This window comes from Lycorma delicatula, chromosome 3, assembly GCF_047948215.1.
Source record: "Lycorma delicatula isolate Av1 chromosome 3, ASM4794821v1, whole genome shotgun sequence".
In the NCBI taxonomy this organism is placed as follows: domain Eukaryota; kingdom Metazoa; phylum Arthropoda; class Insecta; order Hemiptera; family Fulgoridae; genus Lycorma; species Lycorma delicatula.
Genome location: NC_134457.1, coordinates 98,297,290 through 98,325,222, shown reverse-complemented (window position 1 = coordinate 98,325,222; position 27,933 = coordinate 98,297,290). Strand labels below are relative to the sequence as shown.

Sequence of the window (27,933 nt, the reverse complement as noted above, 5' to 3'; positions counted from 1 at the left end):
AACATAGAATTTATCTTACTATATACTGATGTAATGGCATTATCTGCTATCTAAAAATCATTTGACCTAATAGATTGGTTAAAATTTTGAGAATAGTGGTTTGAATTCTCTGGGTTACCTCTGTAAGGTATAAAAGCCAGTTTTATTCAAAAAGCTAGGCTAAGAATAATTAACTGATAGACCATGTCTACAAATATAATTTACATATATATTATCTAAGCTTTGGATAATTAAAGAATAAAAATATAAGTGAATCCTTGATTGATACTATATAAACTATAATTTTTAAATTTTATAATATATTTTATGTAAGCAAGTTTTTTCTCTGTCAATGTTATATATAGTATAACATTTTTTATGTCTTTTAAAATGTTTAAAAGGATTTTCCTAAACAAATAAATATACAGTTAAAATATTTTTTTTCCCCATCACCTTTTCAACACATATGAACTCAAAAGATTTTCACATTTTTTTTCTTTTTTTATAATTCATTGTTACACAATCTTTGGAAAGCTAATATTAAATAGAGAAATTTTCCAACAATATACATATATATATATATATATATATGGTCAAATAAAAGTCATACTGCCTTACATTCACATTTTTCAGCACTGTAAAATAAAAAAATCTGTTTTTTAATTATTTTAGTTCTGCATTTTTGTCAAAAAACACGGCTTCAAAAGGTGTCAAAGTATTTAACAAAAAAATATCAGAGAAAGCCACAGAGTTCAACACTTCTCTTGTAATACGCCAAGGTTTTTGAGCATCAGATGGAAAGATCTGTGCCGAGTATTGAAGGAGGTTGTACCTGATCATCTTGTTACCCTCATTCAGAATTTTTTTTCTCTTTTTTTTTTTTGTTTAACCTCTGGGTCCACCGTTAGGTATTGCTTCAGAGGATGAGATGAATGATTTGTAGTGTGTGTGAAAATGCCATGCCTGGATTCAAACCCAGGACCTCTGGATAAAAGACCGAGACACTACCATTCAGACCCATTCAGAACCTAGATGTAAAGAACAGCACAGTAGTTGGACTGCAAAATGACACAATTGAGCCCTTTTACCTGTTGAGTACATATTCTTTCTCCAATCTTATTCACAATTTATGGTGAATATATCACATGGAAGAGCCTGAAAAACTGGCATGGTGGTATACAGATAAGAGGCCGGTGTATAAAGGTTTGCTGATTATACAACCCTGTTCGCAGACTCTGAAATTGAAATGGAAGGAGATCCTTGACCATGTGAGGCACAAGGGCTGAAATTAAACATCAGAAAAACAATGTGTGATTTTGAAATGTGGACCATTTCATATATTTAAGATCTACAACAGATAAAGATGGGGGCTCGTCGAATGAAATACGAATTATCTTGGTGAAGGAGACACTTATAAAGTTAACTGCTGTTTGGAAGGGTAGGGCAAACACAAAGAATATAAAACTGAGACTTTATATTCTTAAAAGAATATTGAGAATATTCTTCTAGTCTTCCCAGCAGTCATGTGTGGCATTGAGGTGTATTTGGTGGAAGACTGGAAGAGAGTTGACATATTCAAAATGTAGGCCTACAGAAGAATTCTTCGTATCGCATGGACAGAAAAAAGGATGAACATCTCTATTATAAACGAGCTGGGTATACAGAGAAAGTTGTCCACAATATGCTTCCAGTGCATCCTTCAATTTTTCGGCCATATAATCTGTAAGTATGACAAAAATCTTGAAAAGCAAGTCATATAGGGAAAAATCGAGGTCAGCAGGTCCCACAGATCATCAAAAAGATGGCTGGACCAAATTGAAAAGGTGACTGGAGAAGCATTAGGCATATTGATTTGAATGGCAGAGGATGGTGACCTGTAACAGGAAATTGGAAACGGGATATAAATCAGGTCACCAGCTCTCAGACATGAGAGGAGGGATCACTTATAATCAATTAGTTATCATTTCAAATTAAATCTCTTCTGTTAAATTATTCATTAATGGTAAAATTTTCCGACTGTTTTGGATACAGTAAAATTATATTTTTAAAGATGTACTGTTATTAATAGAATAAACAATAAAATAGTAGTCATATGGATAAACCACTTAATCTATACATAACAATCCATGCTCTGCAGCAAAAGAGTTAAATAATCAAAATAATTATGAAAAAAGTATAAAGTATCTTCTTGTTGAATATTTATGGCCCTTGAGTTTTCTGAAAATACACAAAGTAATAAAGTAAATTTAAATTTATCTCATTTCTATGTAAATTAATAACGCAGTTATTGTTAAATATTCCTGGGTTTAACAAATATAATTTTGTATTAAATAAGGAAAAATTTATTCATGCCATTTTAAGAATGAAGATAAATAAAATGATATGAAATAAAATTTGAGATCCTCACTATAAATAAAAATTATACATTTATTTAAAGATTAATTCCATTAATATTACAATTCTGCTCATATTACAGTAGAAGGTTATAAGGAGTTTTAGGCCTATATGTAAAAAGGATGGGTGTGAAAAAAAAGGGTGGATAGTGAAAAAAATTGTAACATTTATTTAATATTTTATTGCAAACATTTCATTCATAAAAAAATAACAAAAGTAAAAACAATTCATGTTATACATCACATGAAAAAAATCAACTACCTATTTTCTAATTCCATAATAAAATTTAGTATAAGCTGAAAAATTAAAAATAAGATTGCAAAATACATAAAATACTGTATCATACTGAATGAAGAAATTTAGATTTAGACAACGGGAAAAAGTGATTCCCATAAGCGCATTCTGTCAGGGAAAGGATATCCATCTGTCATTCTAAGTGCACTATTGATTTCTAAATATTTTGGCTTATAATCTGTAGTTGGAGACCATTTAAATGAAAGATCATTAGGTGTTGGATCCCTAAAAATATATTTAAACAGAAATAATAAATATAAAAAATAACAAAATAAAACAAAAAATATATAAATAAATAATAAAAAATTAACTTAAAATACCAATAATTAAAAAAAAAGAGTTGTAGCAATATGTACACACACGCCACGCACGTGCACACACACACACATAAACAAGATTTTAACAGCAAGATAATGTCAGTACAATGAATAATAATATCATTTTCTGGTATCTAGTGTCATAATGCTAATAACTAAATTCAAGAACATACTAGACACAATAAATAGACAATAAACACAATTTTTTTTTATTAATAATACTTTAATAAATTTAGTCAAAAAGAAATAACAGCAATCAAAACAAATGAAATAATAAATACACCAATTAACTGTGAAGTGTTCTGTTTTTATGTTTGAATTTATCAGACTTTAAATCTTTGTTTTTATTAATTTTTTTTTTTACATCTTCACAATGGGAAATAACATTAACAGCTAAATCACATCTTAAATAAAAACTGTGTTAGAAGGACATTTAGTAATTATTTCCAAATATTAAAAAAAAAAAACTGTAAATAATACTGAGTTCTGCTTCATACTCTTACTATATTTCAATGATCTCTACTTTACAGTATAAAGTATTCATTCAATCATGAAGAAAAGTAGATAAAAGTCAAATGATAGCTATAAATAACACAAAATAAGTAACAACATGATACAATTGTCTTGCACCAATTCTAGTCATACAATTGTATACAGTCTTCCTCATAATGTTGAGGTAAGTTAAAATAAAAAAATAAATATATAAGAAAGGAGGTGGTAATTATGTGTGAAAATTACTAATAATTTATAATTATAATACCCATGAAGACATTAAAATTTTATCTTCAATAACAAAACAAATGAAATTTAATGTTTAGTTGACATTTAAAAACCTCTTTTATATCTTCTATTTAAAGAAAGAACTGTACTGGATTGAAATCTGTCTCAATCAGTAACAAAAAAAACAACTTTTTCTTTAAATGACATTTTGAATAAGCATCCACGTCCTAAAGATACCATAATACAAATATATTAAATTTGAAAAGTATCAGAAATAAAAATCATAAAAAATTATTACATATTAAAATAAAAAATGCATTTAAAAATCATAAATTACTAAACTTACCCTTTGGTAGCAAAATTACTCCAAAATGATGTTTCAATATTAACCATGAAAGCTTCTGGATCATTTTTATTGAATCTAGGAAACAACCTTGATATATAAAACAAGTACATAAGATCATCATGATGAGCTGGTCCTAAAAACATAGTTTAAAAATAAAATACAAAATTAAAAAATACATCAGCAACTAAATGAACTATATTTATTATATTTTTTAATAATTTAAAAAAATCAAATTTATTAAATATTGAACAATTTACTTAATAATGTTGCTTTGCTTTCAAAGGATCTTTTGTAACTAATTACTGGTATCATCTTCGATGGAAATTACTAACAGTACTAGAGCTAACAACTTCATCTTATAAAGAATAGGAAATCCTTAAGTATGTAACTGAATACTTGATGTTGTTTTTGTTAAATTTTGTGTTTGAAAAATTCATATTTTTCAAGTCAGCCGAAATCTAGAATTGCATGTGCATTGTAAAGTTTGCTCGTTAATGTTTTTCAATGAACATCGTATCTTTATAAGGTAATACTCAAAAACAAGAAACTGAATGTTGCAAATTGTTTAAGTAAAATTGTATGATGTAGTTAATTTCAATTTATGCATGTCTGGTTTTTTATCAGTGAAGATCATCCTAAATCCAGCTTTCCTGCATATAGTATTCCATTAAATAAGACTGTAATATTTGAACATAAATTCACAATAAAAGAAAAACTGCTCACATGCAAACTTTTTAGAATCGCCTCTGGACTCTTAATTTTGAATCATTTATTCATAATTAATTGTAGAGAGCAACTTATTCTAATAAAAGAGAAGAAAACTGCCCACCTTATATAGTTAAAAAAACTTAACATATCAAATAATTTATCAGGCTTTTCTTTATAATTTTTTCACACATTGATCTGTGTCCCAGCCTCCATCCTACTTTTGTCTTCCTAATTTCTTATGTAAATTGAAACACGATCCACTATCCCCATTCTCTAATAAATTACTCAAGTTTCTTCATTCAAAGATCTTTCTTTTATTTCTTCAATACAGTTACACCTTCTCTCCCAGTCACCATTCTACGTCTACCCACCTCTCTTTTGATTTTCTAATTCAACTCTTTGTAGTTCTCCTAACTTGCATTAATTCTTAACATTCAAGAACTTTTTGTACACTTTTTTCTTGTCTACCATTTGTAGCAATATCAATATCCTATCATAAAATTGTTCACTTCTTTCATTTCATCCACAAGCTTCTAAAACTTTGTACCCAATATCATATTCTCTTAGTTGTATTCCTTCTCAGCTGTCCTTTTTGTGATCAGAAACTTTTCTTTTAGCCTGTTTTGAAATAATTGCTGTCCCCTTCTATTTTTATGTATTTATGCAAACAACTGAGGGCAAAAAAAGTTATTGTTATTTTAAATCCACATTGTTCCACCATATCCAACAATTGATCGCTCCTGTTATGCCTAATGTCTCCTCTCATATATCACAGTTGAAATAACTCACCTTCTTCTACCCTGACTACTAAAATTGTCAAATTATCACTTTCTGAAAACTTAAGTGATTATAGAATATCTTTAGAAGATTATTCAAAACTACACTTGATATGTACTAGTGTACTTACATTTGGTACATTAACAAAATTTATTGCATTTTTAAAGTAACAAAAAATAAGACAATAAACAAAAAACTATTTTTAATAAAATACATGTAACCATACCTATTGTTACATTTGTGACTGGGTCTTTTGTAAATCCATATCGTCCTTTATAACTTAATTTGTAATAGTAAACAGGACTGTCACTGTACTTGACTAATAATCTTGCACTTCCATGTTCATTGTACACTACATGGAAATCTGAACACAGCTGAAAGAAAAAAACAATTTCAATAAATTTAGATCCAGAATAGTACACTTAATTACATAAAGAAAACTCATAATAATAAAAAATCAAAATGATAGCAATTATAACAAATAAGAAAAATTCAATTTGAAGTATATTTTACTTAAATGATAAACTAAAGCAAAAACTAATAATAATGAGTTTTGTTAATTTTATTTACAATGTTCCTAAATTGAGATTAACCTTTGTGATTCATATTTGTTTATTTATTTACTTGAGTACATAAAATAGTTACATAATGATGTAGATTAGGTACTTACATTACCAAGTGCCTGTCTAGAATTTTTATCAATCGGTCTATTCCCAAAATAAAATTTCCTTAAAGCATTAGATATTCTCTTTGCTTCATCTACACTCTTATCTTTATAGCCAAAAAAAGATGGAGCAAGAGCTTCAAAATTATCATCAAGTTGTTTTGAAAGTGTTTCATTATTTGCAATATCTGAAATAAATTCATACATTTAAAAAAAATTACAGTTTCATTTTTTAATTTAATATTATTTAAGACTTTGAACAGTATTGAATATTAAAAAAAGCATGCATAACATTTACACATGTAATGTAACATTTATACTTCATTTATACATACTTTGAAAACATGTATGATTTCGAATTTGCCACCTATATTAGCCATATAAAAATAAGGCACTTGCCATATTTCAATCAATAGTCAGCTATTAACAACAATAGATTAATCATTTTGTTGTTTACATTCATCCATTTGTAAAGAGTGCTACGATTCGTGATTCTGTCAAGTGTGAACTATGAGGAGTAATTTGATTTTGGATGGAAAAAACAATTCTGCGGCTGAAATTCACCAAAACATTTACAACATTTTGGGGTAGAACACATACAAACACACACAAGGAAAAAGACTTGCTACAGAACATGAATTTTTGCAGCATTATAATAATGATGGTGATGAAATGTTGTCTGATCACATCGTTGCTGGAAATGAAACCTGGACTTCTTATTGAAACATCCAGAGACAAGGCAGCAGTCAATACGATAGCAGCATTCATCATCTGTTAAATTGAAGAAGTTCAACAAAAGTATTCAGAAAAGAATCTTGTAGTTACCGTTTTAGGGGAAAAAAGGTGCCTTGCTTTTAAATTTAGTGATTGCAGAACTACAGTACATGCCAATACCTATTATGAAATGTTAAAAATCTTAGAACTGTAATAAACAAACAATGTGGGATCCTATCCCGTGGGATTTTGTTTTTTCATGGCAATGCTTGACTACAAATGGTAAATCAGATAATGAAAATATTGGAAAGATTTTTTTGGAAAATCTTCAACTACCCATCCTACAGCCCAGCGACTGACTTCTTTCTTTTCCTAAAAACAGTCACTTACATCTCAAAGGGTTTGACAATGACAACAAAGTGAAAAATTGCCTTACTGTGTGGTTTTAGTCACTGACAGTGGAATTTCTTGTTGAGGGAATGGAGAATGAAGAAGCTATGAAATGGTATGAAAAATGTGTTGGATATTGAAGGCAGGTATGTAAAAATGTAGTAAATAAATGTAGTTGTTATTCGTAAATAATTAAGATTGTTCATAGTTTTAAGTTTAGTTTTTATTTCAAAATGGACCTTACTTTAAACACCCACCTTATATTACAGATTGTTTCATGACAGAAGGAATCAATAAAAAATAGTTCTGATACTGGCATGTTCAAACAAGTTTCCCTGAATATTAAGATATATTACTAGTTAATGGCAGATTAATAACATGACAAATAAATTATATTAGTAGTCTTTTAAATGTATATACTGAAAAATCAAATAAAATAAACTTTACATCTTCATCTTATACAGAACTAGCCAGTCACGGCAAGCAAAGCAAGCCCTTTCAATCTAACCAGGGGCTCCACCTCCTGGCTCCCCCGCTGTGTTCATTATCCTTACAGTTATGAGAAAAATAGTAATCAATAACAATTAAAACCTGAAAACCTCTCTTTCCTCCAACGTTTTCCTCTTTCTAAACATAGAATCTTTGATACGCTCCTGTTTTAGACAAACATGTCCCTTTTGGTTTCTCTTTCCATTACCCTAGAATACCTTGTATCTTGGAAAAGGGTCAATGGGAACCGTGTATCTTGGGAAGAGGAACAGAACTGCCCCACAAACTCTCACATTAATATATTATATTTCAGGGTCAGGTGAAAGGCTGCACATTATTCCACCACATTCTTACTACTTTTTTTTTTGCTTCTAGATCCCTTCTGATATCTACTTTGATTTAATAAAATCACCATTTTAAAGGTCCATTTCTTGACCTTTTCACCGTAAATCCACAACGCATGTTTAAATCACCTTAACTTTATCTCTATACTGTTATTCAACAAATACTCTGTTACCTATAGTTACCTTACGCCAAAATTTGAAATTATCCAGATTAAAAATATAAATAACATTTTTAAAAGCATTTCAAATGAAAAATGTAAATTACATTACAATAAAGACGAGATTTATTCAATAAATGTGTAATAATGATATAATATTTTATCCTGGTATAATAGTTCACACTGTTTTCTTTCAATAAAGATTGAAGAAAAAGTACATCCCAATTAAGAAATAAAATCAATCTGACTGACTAATAATACCAAATTTTTTTGTCATAATAAGTTTTTCAAGCACTATCAATTGTAATCCATTTTAAGTGAAATTATTTTCAGTTGTTATAAGAAAGATTAGGTACCTATAAAAATCACAACCTAAATCTCACTAATAATTTTTTACTATAATATTAATATGGTATTTTCTGCAAATGTTAATAATGTTTATTGTATTTTTTTATCACTACTGCCTATATTGTAAAATTAAAACTAATTTAAGTCACAAACTTAATTTAAAGTATCAATTTAAAGTTATATAATTTTTAACTGATGTTTAATCCTACTGAAATGTTCATATATTCTTGTGATATGCATGCAAGAAGATTAATTTTTTTTAATCAGTAGTCATCAATTTTACAATTTTACTAATAACAATTTTACTAATTGCATTGTGGTTAAAGATACCTAATATTCAGAAAACTAGAAATAGAGAAAAATTGAATTTGTAAGCTTTAGCTGCAAAGCTGGTCTTCAACTTAATCTGAAAATAATACAATAATGAAATAAAACATAAAAATTAATAGAACACACTTCAGGGGAGCAACCATTTTTACATAAGTACCCATCTTTTGGCTTCTTTATGCTCCTATACTTATTACTACTTCATATGCAGAAATTACTTCTTTCAGCACAGAATTTCCTTTTAAATTGACATAAAGACTTAGAGTAAAGCAATCAATAGTCAGGCTAAAATTCAGTTAATTCACTGTATCACAGAACTAATGCTAACCTACAAGTTCTGTTCAAAAAGTATCCTACCATAGGCTGTGAATAAAAGTGTCTTACCTAGTGGCTTTCTGTTGCATGTTAATGATGGCCAACTTCATAATAATGAAAAAAATAAATAAATAAAAATAAAAAAACAAATACTACCAGTAATAATTTAACTCTGTTCCTTATTCCGTAATTTCTTCAATCTTAGAAATGATGGTAATTTTTACTGTGACAACTGAACTTTGGTTTCAGAGACATACCTGTGTATTCAAGATACAATTCAAGATACCCTTCTTAAACATCTTAAGGAAGATAGGATCATCATTACCATACTCCAGCATATCCTGTGCAACGTCAAAATGTGAATCTTTCTTTAAGTGAAAGTAGATTTGGTGTAAATTTCATAGCCATTCTATACATGCCCAAATTGGCATTTAAAATTTTTTATATCAAATCGTTAATAATGTCAATGTCGTTGGTAGTTTTTGGACAGTTAGTTGATGATTTTCAATTATCAAACAGTGCATGTTGTTAATGAAATAATTTTGATTTCAGCTTGTTACCATACACCGTCACTCTCAACTAATGTTCAGCCATTTTGAAAAAAAATTGTAACTTTCTCTAATTTGTATAATGGCCATACATTTATTTCCCAAAAGCCTGCTTAATTTTATAAATTGTTTTACTTTGGTTATCATAATTTTGCTTTTGACGACATTTGATATAACAATTTTCAATGTATTTTGGTATTTCTCACAAAATTAAAATGCAACACCTATCTCAGAATGCTCTATTAAGTTACAAAAACACACTCTTATGTACTAGGTACCAAAGGAAGGCTTTACCAAGTTTTTACTATATGCTTTTAAATACTTTTTGAAAAAAAAATGGTCAAATACTTTTTAAAGAGAACTAGTAAATTTAAAAGTACATTACATACTGTGTAAAAGCTGCATTTTCATAAAAAAAATTGATTAATTAGCCAATATAGTTAATATATAATTAAAATGGCTTAAACACAGTATGAAGAGATAAAATATGAAGCTGGTCATTCCATGTGACTAATACTATTATATTACTTATTATAACTAAACTTCTGTAAATTCTAAAACAAAAACAAAATTATAGTGAAATAAATAATTAAAAAACTACATACATATTCCCCAATCAATAAATTCCAGTTCATTTACTCCAGCAACAACAGGTACTTGATAAAATTCCTTCCTTTTTATTAATGCAACAGGATAATCAGTGAGAAACCTTTCTTCACCATTTCCTAAATCAGGTTCAATCACTGGACTAAATACAATACTTGAAAATATAGGAAATTCCTAAAAATATAAAATGGTATAAATAAATAAAAATACTAACTTATAATAAATAATTAACACGTTAAAACAGTATAATAAAAAAGTATTGCATTAGAGAGAACATGAAATCTATAAGTGCTTAAACATTAACACAAACTATTGCTTACGCACTATTTCATTACATTATCTCTCAAATCCATATAATAATGTTAAAATACTTTTGAATTAGAAAATTTGAAAAATCTTCTGTTTTTTATTCAGATGCTGAATAGGTGAGATATCTTAATGCATCAATAATATTGTAGTTATAAAGGGAAACATTCAACATGTTAATTATTAATAAATACATTAGAATAAAGACAGAAATTTTTCAGTATAATTAAAATAATTGTTTAAATTAAAGTTCCATTTAGCAACAATTTTAAAATATATCTAGGAAATATATATAGATAATAGTCGTAAACATCTTAGGGAGGACATGACGTTACAGTCTTATTGATGTAAAAATTAATTTTATTTCTTATGACCAACTATTATGAATGTAACAATTCTTAATTTAAATATGATTATACATTTGAATTTGAATTCAAATGTATAATCATATGGGAAATGTAAATCTTATGGGAAATCCCTGATGATGGAGTAACAGTTCCAAAAGTATTCAGATATACATTTTACAAATTTTTGGTAAGTGGACCTTTAATTTGTACAAAATGCTTAGTAAATTAAATCTAAACAATAATAAAATAGCTACTATAATCATATCACCTGCATTTCATTGAATTTACTTGTAATATCTTCTGCTGAGATTTTCCTAAGACAATCAATCATATTTTTTGTGTTTCCAGAAGGACAATTAAACAGTCTGGCTAACTGACTAGCTCTTTCCAACGGATTATTTATAACAACCCATGGAGCAATTACACCAGCGCTCATGGCAATCGCTCTATGAAATAATCCTATAAAAATAAAAAATTAATTTTATTGCATTGAAAACCTTACACAAGAAATTATGTCAAAATTATAACTTGTTATGTAGTTATAATGTCATGTTCTGGTCAAGAAAGAACAGAACATTTTTTTTAATCAAAGGGAAGAAGGGTCAAACAAGACTAACAAACACTAAAATTAAACATGCACACCTATCAGACAATCTGTAATGATAAATGATCCTTATTTTTCTTATAATGTTCATCTTTAGTCATTAATATTTTTTTTAACTGGGTGATAGATTAACCATCAAACTAAAGAAAAGCAGAGTTACCTTGAGCTGAGGGCAATGATCTCATAAAAATATATCGCTTTAATTCAAAATATAATTTACCTAATTTTCAAATAGTGCTACATTTCAAACTAGTTCCGTATTTCTTATTACAATATGTTAATTTATTATTAATTAATTATCACATATCAATTTTCTAGTTGAAATTACTCATTTTGTCAGTAAAGATTTTTCTCATTTTATGTCTTTTACATCTTCACATTACAATATAGAATGAAGGAGTGTTTGCTCATCGATTATTAAATAAAAATTGCTAACAAGTAATTATCCATTTTTGATAAAATTAGTTTTACACTTGTGTCTCGATAAGACATCATACAGAAAAATCATTCACCTTAAACTGTGAATAAAAATTATGCCAAAGCATCTTTTTAGGTACTAAATCACTTCCTCCTGCTGAGTAGAGGCAGTATGCCTGAAAGAATACATTCTTTTAGAATTGAAAACCCTAATTTAAAATAGTGGTCTAAATTTAATTACTTCAACAGATTTAGATTTGAATTACATAATAAGTAAAAAATCTATATAGTACTCATTAAAAAGTATGATATAACAATCAGTTATTTTATTAACTCATCAGATTTAAAGATTCCTCTCAGTAGATATGTAAACATAAAATTATACAAATTTTTTCTCACAAAAAGGGGTATATTAATTTACTGATATTTACTATTAGTCCTTTTTTCTTACAACTCATCATCAACTGGTGTTCTGCCTGGCAGCAGGTCACCACTGTCTCCATCCGTTTTGTGCCAAGCCTTCTCCTTCCCCCTTTAGTTTCCAGTTTTTACTTCATCAATTAACTTCATCCTTCTTCCTCGCATCCTTTCTCCTTCCAATACAGTAGTCAAGATTCCAATTCATCTAACCAGATTCTAACCACCTTTTCTTTTGCATACTTACCACCAAAGTGCTCTTTTTTCTTTAATTCTGTTCATTACTTCCTCAATCCTCACTTTATTCGTCCATCTTACTTTCTCAATCCTTCTCCATATCCACATCTAAAAATCCTCAATTAGCAATTCTCCCTCTTTTTCATCCCCTCACTTTCATACAAGACACTCCTTACATAACATTCTGCTAACCTTTTCTTAACTCATGTTACACTTTTCCTATATAATAAATAATTTCTTATGGATATGATGAATATAAAGAGTCTGCGGCATATGAAATATCAGTTATAGTTGATATCAAAAACTATTAATGATGCTTATTATGCAGCCACTACCTACAGTCCAATCTGTCACAGAAAATCTCAGAAACATTTCAGCAGATGATAAAGACATAATGAATTTTGCTTTGTTTAATGTACTTAGTCCACTTCAAAATTGTTTAACTATCAATGCTGTCCATATTTTTACAAGGTAATTTTCAGATTTTTTTTATGAGTGATTTAAACCTTTATCATACATTAATAGCTAAAAACCATACTTATTAATAACATTTTACATAAAACAATAACAACAAAAAATAAAATAAAGACCAAGTGACAAAAATGACACACAATATAATTTCAACAACAGTCATACAAAATAGTCAACATTTTCAGTTAAGAAGATTAATAACGTTTCTTCTAAAAACATATAAAACTACAACAGCATGCAAATTAATCCAATCCTACAAAATTTTTTGTTTATTTCTATGTTGTAGCTACACTGCTTGAATACACTCATCTTTAAGTTTTCTGTGTAATGTGAGGTTATTTGTTCTTTGGTTATTTAGAAATTTTCATGTTTTATAAATAGTGTTTCGTGAAAGTTTATTCCACTTTTTATTACAAAATCATATTTTTATATTTTTTGTTCTGTGTTTCTTGAATATATAATAATGTGCATAATTCCAAGAAAGCATTCAAAAATTATTTCTCTTTCTGAGCATACCAGTATGACAGAATGACAAATAGCTTCTGAGTGTAGTGATGTGCTAAATTTATCTATTTTAAAACAATTTAAAAAAACTGGTACCTTTTCATCTCAATGGAAAGGCAAAAAAATTACTCCAACAAAGGATCTGCTATTACTGAGAAAAAGTAAACTTGATCAAAAATTATCTGCTAAAATTATGAAAATTACCAGCCAGCAGAACAGTTTTAAAGGTGATAAGTTGCCAAGTTCTTGCAACTGGATGGAAAGTTCATTGTCCAGCCAAAAAACAGCTTTAACACCATCAATGTGCAAAAAAAAATGTTCTCGGTGGCCAAAGCACGTGCTAACTGGACCAAAGAAGATTGGAAAAATGTTATGTTTTCTAACAAGTCACATTTTTATGTTCAGAAGCAAAAGGTTTTGTATATTATATAATCATCAGATGAAAAGACTCACCAGCTCATTTAAGCAATCAGTTAAACATTCCCAGAAAAAATATTTTGGGTTTTACATTTGAAGACCCTTATTCATTACTTCCAGTAGATGGTATCTTAAAAAGTAATGGATATATCAAGGTTCTGAAAGAAAGGGTTGCGATACAACTTCAAAAGAAATTCCCACAAGGCAGCAAATTGTTCCAACAAACTTTTGTGGCATGCCATACTGCCAAAAAAGCAGAAAAAGTTTTCAAAAGATGAAACAAAGTGCTTCTGGGGCCAGGCAATTTCCCAGCCAACTGAAACTTAAACCCAACTGAAAATCTTTGAGCAATAGTCAAAATGAATTATACCACAAAAATTGATCTCAAAGTAATAATATCAGTATGGTTTCATGATGAAGAAATTTAAAAAAATGTGTACTACACTTGCTGAATCGATGCCAATCATGTACTTGAAGAGATTAAGAATAAAGGAGAACATAATAATTACTGGATATTCACAAATTGTTATGGTATGATTTTTTCTAAATAAAATTACATTTTATTAAATAACATCTGGCTTTGGATTAATTTGCATGCTGATGTACACAAGATTTTAAGAGAACTATTAAAATAGAATGCATAAACTGAAAACAAATCAACCAGGAATAAACAAATTAAACTGCACAAAAAATTCACTGGGCAGCCATGACATGCTTACACTATTTCAGAACAATATAAACAATCTTTGCAGATTATCTTGCTAAACAGGGCATATGCACAAAGACTGACAAAAACTGAAAGAAACACCAATCTTTCAATCCCAATTATAATAAAAAAAATAATCAGAATCAATGCTGACACATTCAAACACATTCTGCATATCAATAAAATGCTCTTTTTTCTTGTTGAGACCAATTCGAATATAAATTTTAAAGCCACTCTGCACATCCTAATTTATCTGCTAATATTTCACATGTTGAATCTTTACAATATAAACAGCTCACCAATTTTTTAGATGATTAGTAAATAATCATTTTACTGAATTCCAAAGTGTTCTACTTATATAATAAGAATATTTCAACTTGTTAAGTCTACCAGAACACTGACACTTTCTGTTGAAATTCAAACAAATGGTTGTAACACTTTTATTTATGTAATCAATTTTATTTGTGTAAGCGGCATTATCACATTTAATGAATATTTGCTGAATATGTATATTGTTTTAATAAGGATATTTATAAACGTTTGTAAAACTTGATAAAAAAGTGTTGTTAAATGTGTTAGAATCATAGAGCACAGAATCATTTTTATACACAGACAGCAAGGCAATGACTAAATTAATAAAACAAAGCTAAAAAAAATTATTCTTGCATTGCATTAACTACAAAAAACTGGCAAGTTATTTCTAGATGTTTACCTAGAAAAAATATAAGGTCGGATATTTTTTCAACAGACCTGGAATGTGTCATCAAGATTGATCATTTTTATGAAAAATAAAAATGTGCACTTTGAAGGGCATTTTCTACATGAAGATCAGAGGATAAAATTAGAACAACAAAAAGTTAGAGATGTAAGATGATTGATATAGATGATTGAAAAATTTCAAATTTCCTCTCCTTTCAATCTTGGATTATATTGAAGCCTCTGCACAACATGTACTCTTCTCCAAGTCCCTCAAGAATATAACATAATTCTTTTATATTTGACTTAATTAATTACTTATTACATAATTACTTGTTAATTATTACATGTTACTTATTACATAACTATGTCTTTATTTACAACAGATAATTTTACCTCTTGACATCGGTGACACCATATGAAGATAAACACTAGTCGAACCAGCACTATAACCAGTTATTGTAACCTGGTTTGGATCCCCACCAAAATGTTTTATATTTTTTTGAACCCATCTTAATGCCAATACTTGATCTTTTAAACCATAATTACCAACAGCTAATTTATCACCAGTGCTTAGGAAACCTAAAATATAAAAAAGAACGTACAATAATTAAATTAAAATTAAAATAAACAACCAGAATTACAAGAATAAAATCTTAACTGCTGTAACACGATCAATGAACACTGGTCATTCATTATAATCAGATAATGGGTATTAGATTGTTATTTCCAGTAACAATTGTTTAAGAGTAGAAAAAATAAATAATACAAACTGAAATTTATTATTATGTGTTTATATTATGTGTTTACATTTTAAACATTTACTTTTTTATTTTTATGGGTATTATTTAATTTCAAATACCTGAAATAATAAAAAAACATAAGAGAAAGATATGCTTCTTATTCTTCTTTGTAAGAAAAAACATAAACTGATAAAGAGTGAAAACAAGGTTGTATTTTCTTGGAAATTTAGCACTTCTTTATAAGTTTGGTTGGTCATGTCTTGTAACTTTATTAAACAAACTTCAATAAAATTTTAAGTATTGTAAATAAATTCTTTAATCATTACTATTCTATACATTTTAAAATTGTACTCTGCTGGCTGCTTTTTGAAGAAGTGAGTTCAAGAAAATATTCGCATTTATTGTATCTATATTCTGTTATAGAGTTTAATTTGTAGTGTACTTTTTTATATTTGTATATGTAAAAGAATTTATGTGATTTCATCGCCACAAAAACCAACCAGCAAAAACAGTTTATTTTTTCTGTAAAAATCTTATTCCATATCAACAAAATAAACTTATAATTATAAACTAATTATTTTATGGCTATAAGAAGACTAGTATTTCAGAAATAAAAATAAATGTCTTTTTATCAGACATATGCATTGAAGACTACATGTAATACTGATAATTAAAAAACTACATAAAGTGTAGAATGTATTTCTGATAAAATTTCATAAATTAACATTTAATTGTGATAGCAGCCACTTCCAACAGGTCTGCTTAAATTTTAACTAATAAAGGAAACTTAGAAATACAATAACAAATGAATAGAATGATTGAAGCATTTTAAGCAAGTAAAAAATAAAATATTACTTTTTTTCTTATTTTTTAGTCTACGTTAAGTAAACTTATTTGTCTATCAGTACAATAGCAACAAATATATGACTACTATTTTCTAACAAATAGAATAAAAAACAGTAGCCTTGCAAAAATGTAGAAATATCATCAAAAGGTTTAACTGATGGGTAAACAACTTGCTGCATTACAGTAACTCTAAAAAAACTTATTAAAATATTTTTTTCAGATTTAATTCCATTATACCAAGATAAATAATAAAAAAAAAGCTAACCAAGAGCATCTAATCGATAATTAACAGTCACCAGAACAATATCATGCTCAAGCAAATAATCAGGTCCAAACATGCTACTAACAGCTGTCATACTATAAAATGCTCCAGGATGAAAAAAAACTATTACAGGTCGTTTACTATGTAACTGAAACAAAATTAAAAATTTTAATTATTGTTACAACAAAATCATTCAATACACAGTGCATTCAATATTATTATATTTCAGAATAACAGATCATGTGGTGGTAAAATAACATAAAATAAGTAATTAATTCTTGGGATCCAACTGAGTGAAGTAATTCAGCAATTAACTTAATAATTAGTATTATTAACTTAATAATTAAACAAAATGTAATGATAACACATCATTAACAAATTCAATTCTCCTGGGAAGCAGTATTTTCTAGTTCATGCACGAAACACACATTTGAAACTGGTTAAAAAAAAATTATCACATAAAAACACACTATGTATATTTAATTCTGAAGAATGTCTTATCTTTATTGCTTTCACTTTCACTCAAACTTTCTAAATCAGATGTAAAATTACTTAATACATGCAATTTTTCATCACTTTCATTCAAATTTGATGTAATGAAAGCTTCATCACCATTAAAAATTTCAAACAGCACAGTTACAAATATTAATAACACATAACCATTCAATACAAAGATATTCAATAGATTAGAATTACCAATTTATTACTTGAAAATCATTACAAAAAGGATAGAAAATAGTGTCCAAGCATTAAAAAAAGTGGAATGGAACGAAAAAGATTCTGAAACGTGTAATGAGGTTAAACTTATTGACATTTATTTGCAATGGAGCAGCAAGAAGCATGTTTTGGATAAGATGGGAAACTGCAATTCTCACAACCTGATAAATTCACAACATTTGTAACACAACTCAGGGCAACATCGATAAAATTCGAACAGCAAAAACCACTGGCTTCGAACATTACTAAAGTTAAATAAATGAGTACAAATTAGTAAATTTATAGTAGCATATAATGCATAATGCCAACATGCTGTTACTGTTTATTAGAGCCTAATAGCACAATAATAAAAACTATTAAAAAAAAAAACTTAACAAGATTAGTGTTAGCTAAAAAAAAAAAAATACTCACAACACAAGAATTGAAATATTTTTGGCTACAGCTCTTCGCATGAGAAATATTTCATATTTTTTATCATGTAAATATCTGGTATAATAATTTATGCTTTTAAATAAATATTTTACATTTTTAACTACTTTTTATTATCCTCTTCTGTAAGCACTTTCACAGTGATTTCTGTTTCATTACATAAAAATGAGTAGTATATAATTACAATTCACCATGACTCATGTGTTATGGTGAATTGAAATTACGGTTAATATTTTTGTATTTGGGCCTAGTTTTAGGATAATTTACAGAAGTTACCACTTAAAAATATACTTGATTCTAAAATGATGACACATCAGAAACACTGATATTCATAAACATTAATCAACTACAATCATATACTTCAGTTCTGTAGTTAACATTTCACATATGGTTAAAATTTTTGCTTACATTTTAAATTATGACCCTCTCTGATTACTGAAATCTGTGTTACATTGAAAATTTTAATACAGCAGTTGAAAAAAATATGGTTTTGAAAGTAAAATGTAAAAGTCAGGTTGAAAATTTTTATATCCTACTCTTTGCCGATGATCAGGTACTTCTAGCAGAAGTCATGTCATGTCTTCTTCAAGACATGACATACATCACCAGGAAGTTACTTGAAGAATACAAGAAGTGGGGTTTAGAGGTTAGTAACCAAAAATCATAGTACTTCATTGCTGGAGCTAATGGAGACAATTTGTATTTGGATGGTTGAAAACTAAATAAGAATTAAACAATGCCACTATTTTGGAGTACTTTTTGTAAATGATGGTAGAGATGAAAAAGATATCAGGAGCAGAGTAAATAGGGGGAAAGTTATGACAAGAATGCTGCACTCTTTTTTATGGAATTCAGACATCTCAAAGAGAACAAAGAAACAGCTTTTTAGAAGTATGATAGAGAGTTGTGTCACATATGGAGCTGAAGTATCGGTGACAAATCAAAGGATGGAACAAATTCTTCAAGTATTGGAGACGCTGCAAACTGATTCATAAAGATAAAGTAAGAAATGTGGTTATAAGAAAAGAAATGAAACTCAGCTCAGAGATTATAGATGCCATGGAATGGAAAAAATTGCAGTGATATGGTCACCTAAAAAGAATAGATTCTGTGAGGCTTCCAAAAATAACATATGAATGGATTCCCTAGGAAAGCAGAAAATATGGAAGACCAAGATACAATAAAAGAAAAAATAAATGAGGTCATAAGGAGAAGAGGGATTGATGAGACAAAATAGAGCAATTGTGGGTTATGGAGTGTAAAATGCAGGAAATAGTGAAAGACTGTAATAACTGCATATAAGAAAAATATAATATTTCGATTGGCATAATATGTCTAGTTAAATGTTTAATATACCAGTAACAAGAAATTACAATCTCAATAAGCAAAATGTGATTATAAAATGTTATCATTATCAAAATGTTGATCATTATATATTAACACAAAGGGAGAATAAAAAATATATGTAAAATATTTTATACATAATGTAATAAAACACTGTCACTTATTTTTTTAAAAATAAAAAATAAAAACTGTGTTAAAATATTACAAAATAAACCTGAATTATATAGAAAAAATCAAATAAATCTTGAATAAAGAAGAACCTTCAATAAACAATGAACACTAGAAAAGTTTGTTACACTTAAATTTATACCAAACAAAACTATTTCATACAGCAACAGTAAATTCATCATTTCATGTTACTCTTAAGGTATAAAAAATTCACTTCAAAATGAAAAATATTTACTTATGCTTGCAATTACAGGCTGATACCCAACTATGATTACCATAAATTTTTTTTATTGAAAGAATAAGTTTATAGAAATTACATAGAAAATTTTATAGAATATGAGGAAAATTATATGAAGACTGTTACAATTAAATTAACTGTTACTCTTAAATTATTGATTAATAAATAATTGATACGTCTTTGAAATAATTAATATCAAAATTTTTGGATGAAGTCTCAAAAATCTGGTTAAAAACCACTTTTAAAAATTCAAATCCTTGCTGAAAATTAACATTAAAGTTTTAGAATTGCAATGACTTATTGATGAAGGTGCTGAACATGATCAAAATTTGCAATATGTGAAACTCAGCTCTTAATTACACTGCCAAAATCTTTATTTATCTATAGGTCAGTATGTAGCAAACATGCAGATTACACACTTCTTATCATCTAGTTAATTTCAAGTATTAATTTTAAAAAACTTAAGTGAAAACATCAAAAAATATAACTGTAATTTTAATCTGAATTTAACTATGAAAAAAATTGTCTGCACAAAATAATTCAAATCAATGAAAGTAACTATTCCAATAAAAAAGATTAAAAAATACTTTTCTAATTAATAAAAAGGAGAATACTTCATTACATTCTTTGTGTAGACGTTCAAGTACAGACAATCTTCATCTTGAGGGCCATATACTTTGTAAATCTGAGGGCAAACTTTTGGATCTTCTGTAGCATTTCTTACGCCTTGCCATGGTTTTACAGGAACTGGAGCCTGAAATAAAATTTATGAACTTAATTATACTGAAGGATACAAATTAGAAAATAGTTTGTTAAAATTAATTTAGAAAATCCAACAAACAAAATAACACTGTCAAATACTTTCATCATACATACATGAAGAAAATACTTATGGAACAAGAAAAAGGAAATCATATATTTCTAATGGAGGAATTTTTTAAACAATTTTTATTTTTGATCTGAAATAATTGGCATCCATTATGCAAATATATATATTTTTTCAAACTGCAAATCTAGTTTTCTATAGGGAAAGGAGGTTTTAATAGTTTATCCATGAATACCAGTGTAGCCATTTTGGAATTAGAGAAATTCAGTAATACATATGTATTAGTAATACATATGTATGTATACATACACAAACTTTCAAACAAATAATTCTTCATCGGTAGTCAAGAAAAATAATTTGTTTGCTCAGATTGATAATCTTGCATGGAAATTAAGTATGGGAAGAAAACTTAATGTTTGTTTCTCACAGAAGTACTGCAAAAGAATGCTCACACAATTATAGCCTAAATTTCAATATTGATAATATTTCCATTGTTTTACATTCAGTTTAGTTAGATATTGTCAAAGAAAATTTAATATATTCTATATGGTAATTTTTCAGTTACTGGAGTAACTGGGTAATTTTTCAGTTACTGAATCATTCCGAGCATGAAGAAATCAGCAATATTTGATATCAGAACAAATATCTGATTATTCAGCCATAAACATTTGAAAGTTAGGTGCCATAAATACTTAAGAACTCTTCAGTTTAGCACAATTGTGCATAATCATTGTTATTTTTTTTAATTTTGAGAACAAAATCCTAAAACCCTGTCTGTCACCTTCTATTAGACACAACACCTACTTGAAGGCTACAATTAATATCACTTCTTTTAATCATTGATAAGGCCCTACTGCATAAATCTAAGATTTTGTTTTTAAACATCAGCATTCTCCTTTTTATCCTTTATAATACTACAAAATATTACATTATTTCTGCTCCACAAAGCGTCCGGAGTTTTATTATGCTTCAATAATTCTTGCTTAGTTCAAAATTTTCTTTTGAACTATAGCTGAATTTTTCTTTTGAATTACAGTTTTATTTTATTTCTTAAAATGATAAAATATTCAAACACTGATATCCTGTTTAATGATTTGCTCTGGGTTGGCAAAGGTTTTTTTGGTTTATCTAAAATTTCAGACAAATGTTTTAATTTAACCAACATATTTACTTTTTTGAAGAAAAATATGGTATAAATAATTAAGTTTGCAATTTGATAAATTAAAATTATATGTTTTATATCATAAAACATGAAGGCATGAAGTAGGAAATATTATAATACAAAATACTATAAACATAAATAAATAACTCAAAATGAAAAAGATGTAGTTGGTAATTTTTTATTTGGACCTACTGAGGTTACCAATTAATTACATTGTTGGTCAGTTGTTGATTTTATCGATGAATCTTGGGAAAATGATTCATATATTACTACTCTGCTGGCTCCATGGCAGAGTAGTATCTTTTTTCCATTTTTAAATTCCTATGATCAAATCCCAGTCAGTTACAGCATTTTTTATATGCTACAAAATTTCCATTCCATATTCCCAAACAAAAGATTCAAATTTACATTATGAATAAATAAAAATATATATATTTATCATTGATATTATTAATATGAATCCAAAACTAATTATATTTTGAAGATATGACAAAAATCTTAAACTAATCGAGTCAAGAATTATTCCAAGTCAACTCAATACCAATATAAAGTAACAAAAATTATAGTTGAAAATCCAGTGTTATCAGGTTACACTTTTCAAATAATTACTATACTTAACTGTTAACAAACTTGCTCATTCTGAAGACAATAAAATATAAACAGAAAGAATATGAAGACAATAGAAATTACAAATATCTAAAAAAGGTTTTAAGAAAAAGAATTGTTTGCCAAATACCAGTTGAAATATGAAATGTTCTTAAAGATAATCACAGACTTCTACAATGAGAAGGTATAAAGAAGAATAAATAATATCTTAAAAAGAAGCATTAGAAGAAAATTTTATAAAAAAGAAAAATTGGCTGTAGACAAAAAAAAATTATTAATTAATCAGTGCAGTTTGTTGTATAGTATAAATATTATAGTAAACTATAAATAGGTAAAACAAACTATAAATATATCTCTTTGTGTTATTTGCTAAACATAATGACAAAGCATTAGGGAACCATTGAAGAAAATGCTGCTAATTTGATAAGAAAGATCCTTTGGTAGAAAAATGTTCAGTATTTTGAAAGAAAATAGTTTAATATTTAATAATTTGTGTGTTTTCTATGAAAATTACAATAAAAATTAGAGATTTTTGTTACACTGCTTCTCTGCATACTTTTCTTATTTTCAAGTAACACTTCAAAATAATGTTTCTTACAAACTATCTTCATATTAACAACAGCATCCTTTTTTATAAATATAAATAAAAATAAAGTTTAAAAGTTGGTTTCTTTTAAACTAACTCCAATGAAATTATTATAAAATCCAAAAAATATGATACTTTTCAATTCTTTAAATTTTGATTTTTTGATGTTGATGCCAATAACAGGGTTAGCAATTTAATTTGTTAGGTAGTTTTATTGATTTAGTGCTGACATCAAGAAATCAATATTTAAGAAAAATTGAAGTGTATTATATTTTTATTTTTTAGAGCAGTTTTTTACAAGTTGGTTTTATTTTTAACCCTAAAAACTGCAGTGGGAAAGTTCTGAATTTAGAAAGTAAAACATAAAAAAGATTAATTTTATAAAGCATATTTTGGAGGACCAATGTTACTGAATGTCAAATGCCCAGTTGCACTGTGTTATGGATAAATATCAATTAGGTTTATTGGCAACTCATCATCATCTAGTATTCTGCCTGGCAGCAAGTATTCCCCCTCTTCTTCATTCATTTCAGCCCCAAGACTTCTCCTTAATTTGCTTGTAATTTCCAATCTTCATCTAATCTATTAACTTCGTCCTTCTTCCTTGCTTACTTTTTCTCCTTGTGATGCTTCCAATGCAATTGTCAAGATTCCACTTCATCTAACCACATGTCTTAACCACTTTCCTTTTCTGTATAAATTCTCTTCTTCCCAAATAAATGCTCTTTCTTCTTTAATCCTGTTCATTCATCACTTTATCTGTCCATCTTATTTTCTCCATCCTTCCCCATATCCACATCTCAAAAGCCTCAATCCGTCATAGCATTATACTACCTCTTCCTTAACTGTCTTAACTCTGCAACTAATGTTAATGAATTAAAAAATACTATGCAGCATATTTTCATTTTCATTAATTAAAATTACCTTAAGTTTGATTTTATTTCCCAATGGAATTACTTTATTCCGTGTGTAAGGTTTTGGTCTCATTTGCTATTTTTATAAAATAGAAACTTCACAATTAAACATAATTTCTGTTTCCTTACATGCAATACTGATCTTAATTTGTTTTTTGATGCTGAAAACGAATATGAACTCGGAATCTTTCTATAACCACCATTTTTGAAAAAGTTTTAAATTTGAATTAAAAGATATCTTTTCATTTTCAACGTACACTTAGCATTTTAAGCTCCTGTATTGTAATTTGTTAGCTAATTTTTTATTGTATAACTTTGCTGACATAATTTGTAAGCTTAACAGTACTAGACAATAAATATAAACAATACCAGACAAAGAATTAAATCATATCATAGTTACATATTATGACATCATATCTAATACTGAAGAGTGGACAATTGACAATTTCATAACTCTTATAAAACTCAAATAAAATGTCTCAATTTATTTAAATTTAAAACATATGTAATAATTTAAAATACATTACTGCATGGTTAGTGGATATTAATATCGCATATTTTCTCTAAATGCATCAGGATTTACAGGACATGCTTGTGAATTGGCTGCCTGAACACTCGCATGCAAAGTTTGTTTACTTGAACTCTATAATCTAACAGAATAAGACATCATTATGAAGTGCTGATCTGATGTCATTCTGATATTCAAAGCATTTTTGTATGAAAATTCAAAAATATTTGATGGAATGTAGTAAAAAAAAAATAAATATTTTTGTATTACAAAAATCCTTATTATACGCATGACAGTATAAACTTTGTTATTTCTCTGTATTTCACTTATTTTCATCGGAATGCTGGTTTTTTGCCTTTATCTTTCTTGAGAACAGCTTATTTTTAATATGAATAGCATTTTACACAATTTTATTCATATTTTAAGTAAAAATAATATTTTTTCAATTATAAATCTTGATTTTTGAAAATCAAAATTAAAAATGTTGGTGTTTGAAAAATTTTTGATTTTATATCAAATTATGGGTGAAAGTTGTTTTTAATTGAGTGAATTTCAGAAAGTCAAATTATAGAGAAGAATAAAAAGATTATTAGTTTTTATTTTAGATTTTACAATGGTTTTTTGAATGTCCTGTACTTCCCAAAGCTCTTTTGAAAGGTAAAATGACTAATGAAATTAACCAAATTTTATTTCAGTTACTCTTTCTGAAATATCTGCTAAACTTTTTTTTTTTCAATTACTTACAGTTTTCTTAAATCTCCTCTACTTAATACCACTCCCACTTACTACTTCTAAGTAGTAAGTAAGCAACTAAATCATTTTAGGTACCTTTTAAAGAACTTTGTATGAGTCGGTCTTTAGTAACTGGGTCCAATATTTTGAAATACAAGCACAGTTACAGGGGGGTGTTTGAAATTTTCATTATAATTACCTGGAAGCTTTTAAGAAAACTTCTTAAGCAAATGTAAATCGAATAACACATGGTGTTTGGCTGTTGTGCGCATGCACAAAGCTGTATGCGAGGCTGTGAGGGAGAGAGTACTGTCGCACCCATACTGCTCTGATCCTGGTGTGCTGGTGGAAGGTAGTTTTTTTTTACTCCGCATGTGTATGGAACATACCTTGTTCATACCCTTTTCTAGTTTAGTCAGTGGAAGGAATATGAAAATAATTTAGTTGTTTTTTCAGAAGTGATCAGAAGATGACAGAAAGCAAAGGCTCTTTGATTGCCAAATCTGTCCAAATCACGCTGAAAGGGCAAAAACACTAAAAAGTAATTATGTATTTGTTTCTGTGTACACAGAAATGTAAATTAACCATCATTGGACTATAGTGTTTTTAAGCGGACACTTTATTAATTTATTATCTATAATACTAAAAAATCTGTATTGACATTTTATTATTTATTCGGTTAAACCAAATACCATATTCTTGAATGTGATAAAGTGAAGAATTAGATTATTAACTTGCTACCAGCTATTCTACTAGATTCACTTTTTTTGGTTTTTATTTTACAGAAAACTTTAACCATGGCCTTGAAAAGGTCCAGAAAAATTTTTCTGGAGCAGCACCTTCACTAATTTTAGCTATGAGGTGCTACTGAATAAAGTTAGAAAAGGAAATTATAAGACACTTTTCTTACAGCACATTTTAAACAATGAAATTTTGAAATTTTTTTTAACTAAATAACACTAAATAGAGAACATTTTTAGAACAAATTTATAAAAACTGTTATTATAACTCAATTTCTAAGTCTAGATGTAAACAGTGAAAAATTATTTAATTTTATGAACATTTTGAATTTAAAAATTTCTTTCAGCACAGCACAATGATTTCTCTGAATAATATTACTACTCATATATTATATTCCATGTACACAAGAAAGGAGATTAAAACAGTATTATACAATGCAACAGCAATAACATTGGGCCATAATAGACAATAAATAAAAGAAAAATTTTATAACAAATTTTTACCTTAAAACGAAGTTGTCCTAATGGTGGTTCAGCAAAAGGAATACCTCTAAAAGAAAATATTTCCTTATTTGTCCATGTTTTTAAAACATTACCCTTTAAAACACCATCTGATAGATTAACAGTTGTTTTAGGTTTAGAAGAAAGTATAAAATAAAAGCAGCTTGATAAAACAATAAAGAACAGTTTACTGTACATTGTTTATGTCAGTTTACTGCACTGGTAAGTAACTTTGTAGCCCTACACTTTATAGCCTTTTATGCTATTCACTTTCCTCATTGTTTAAATAGCTTTAGTTCTAAGAAATTAAACCAGGTTGTAGGCTCTGCCTCATTTGTTTTTATAGCTGATAAAACTCATAAATTAAATGTTTTTATCCTGTTTTAGAGATATAAATTTCTAAGAAATAGATAGTCTATCAGTACTAACTTTTAAATATTCTGTTGAATTAATTGTAATGTACATTACAATAGCATCCAATATTAATAATAAACCACTATTTTATTAGAACAATTTAAATAAAGTTAACTGATTAATAATAGTAAATATTAACAATGAATGTTGAATTTTTAAATTATGTATTAGTGATATCTTTTTTTTCTGATTGATAAAATTTTCTTTGATTTAATTATGTTAGTGTCTAAAAGTTATCTTGTGACTAAAATAAAAGAGATACTAAATCTAATATTAATGTAATTAAATTACTTTTTTATTTGATAAATGGTTGCATACATAATAGTTTATATAAAATATGTACAGTTTCAACCTACTTCTAAAAACATTTTAAAGCAGTAATGCATTTATGAACAAACACTGGTTTATCTGCAAGGTCAAGGTTTGACTGTAAGTTTAGAAAACAAACCTGTTTTCTTATTTTAAATTAATGAGAAACAAACAAAAACAGGTCATTGCACACATTTCTTTTTATATATATATTTTTATTTAATTTTTTTTTTTTATTTTGATTTATATCTACATTCCATGAGCATTTATTACACCACAATGCAGCTCAATGATCATTTCATACTGAATAACGTATATTACAAGTATA

General features: G+C 27.5%; 1 protein-coding gene across 1 annotated transcript; it reads right to left on the bottom strand.

Annotated features, from left to right (window-relative positions):
* Positions 1-2,531: 2,531 nt before the first annotated feature.
* On the bottom strand, positions 2,532-27,148 carry LOC142321812 (esterase E4-like). The gene is made up of 10 exons (XM_075360220.1): positions 26,886-27,148; positions 20,930-21,061; positions 17,415-17,559; positions 15,957-16,142; positions 11,360-11,550; positions 10,438-10,612; positions 6,206-6,387; positions 5,762-5,909; positions 4,051-4,183; positions 2,532-2,892 (listed from the first exon to the last, which is right to left on the bottom strand). Exons 1-10 carry the CDS (start codon positions 27,078-27,080, stop codon positions 2,739-2,741), a joined length of 1,641 nt encoding a protein of 546 aa, XP_075216335.1. The 5' UTR covers positions 27,081-27,148; the 3' UTR covers positions 2,532-2,738.
* Between the last annotated feature and the right edge of the window lie 785 nt (positions 27,149-27,933).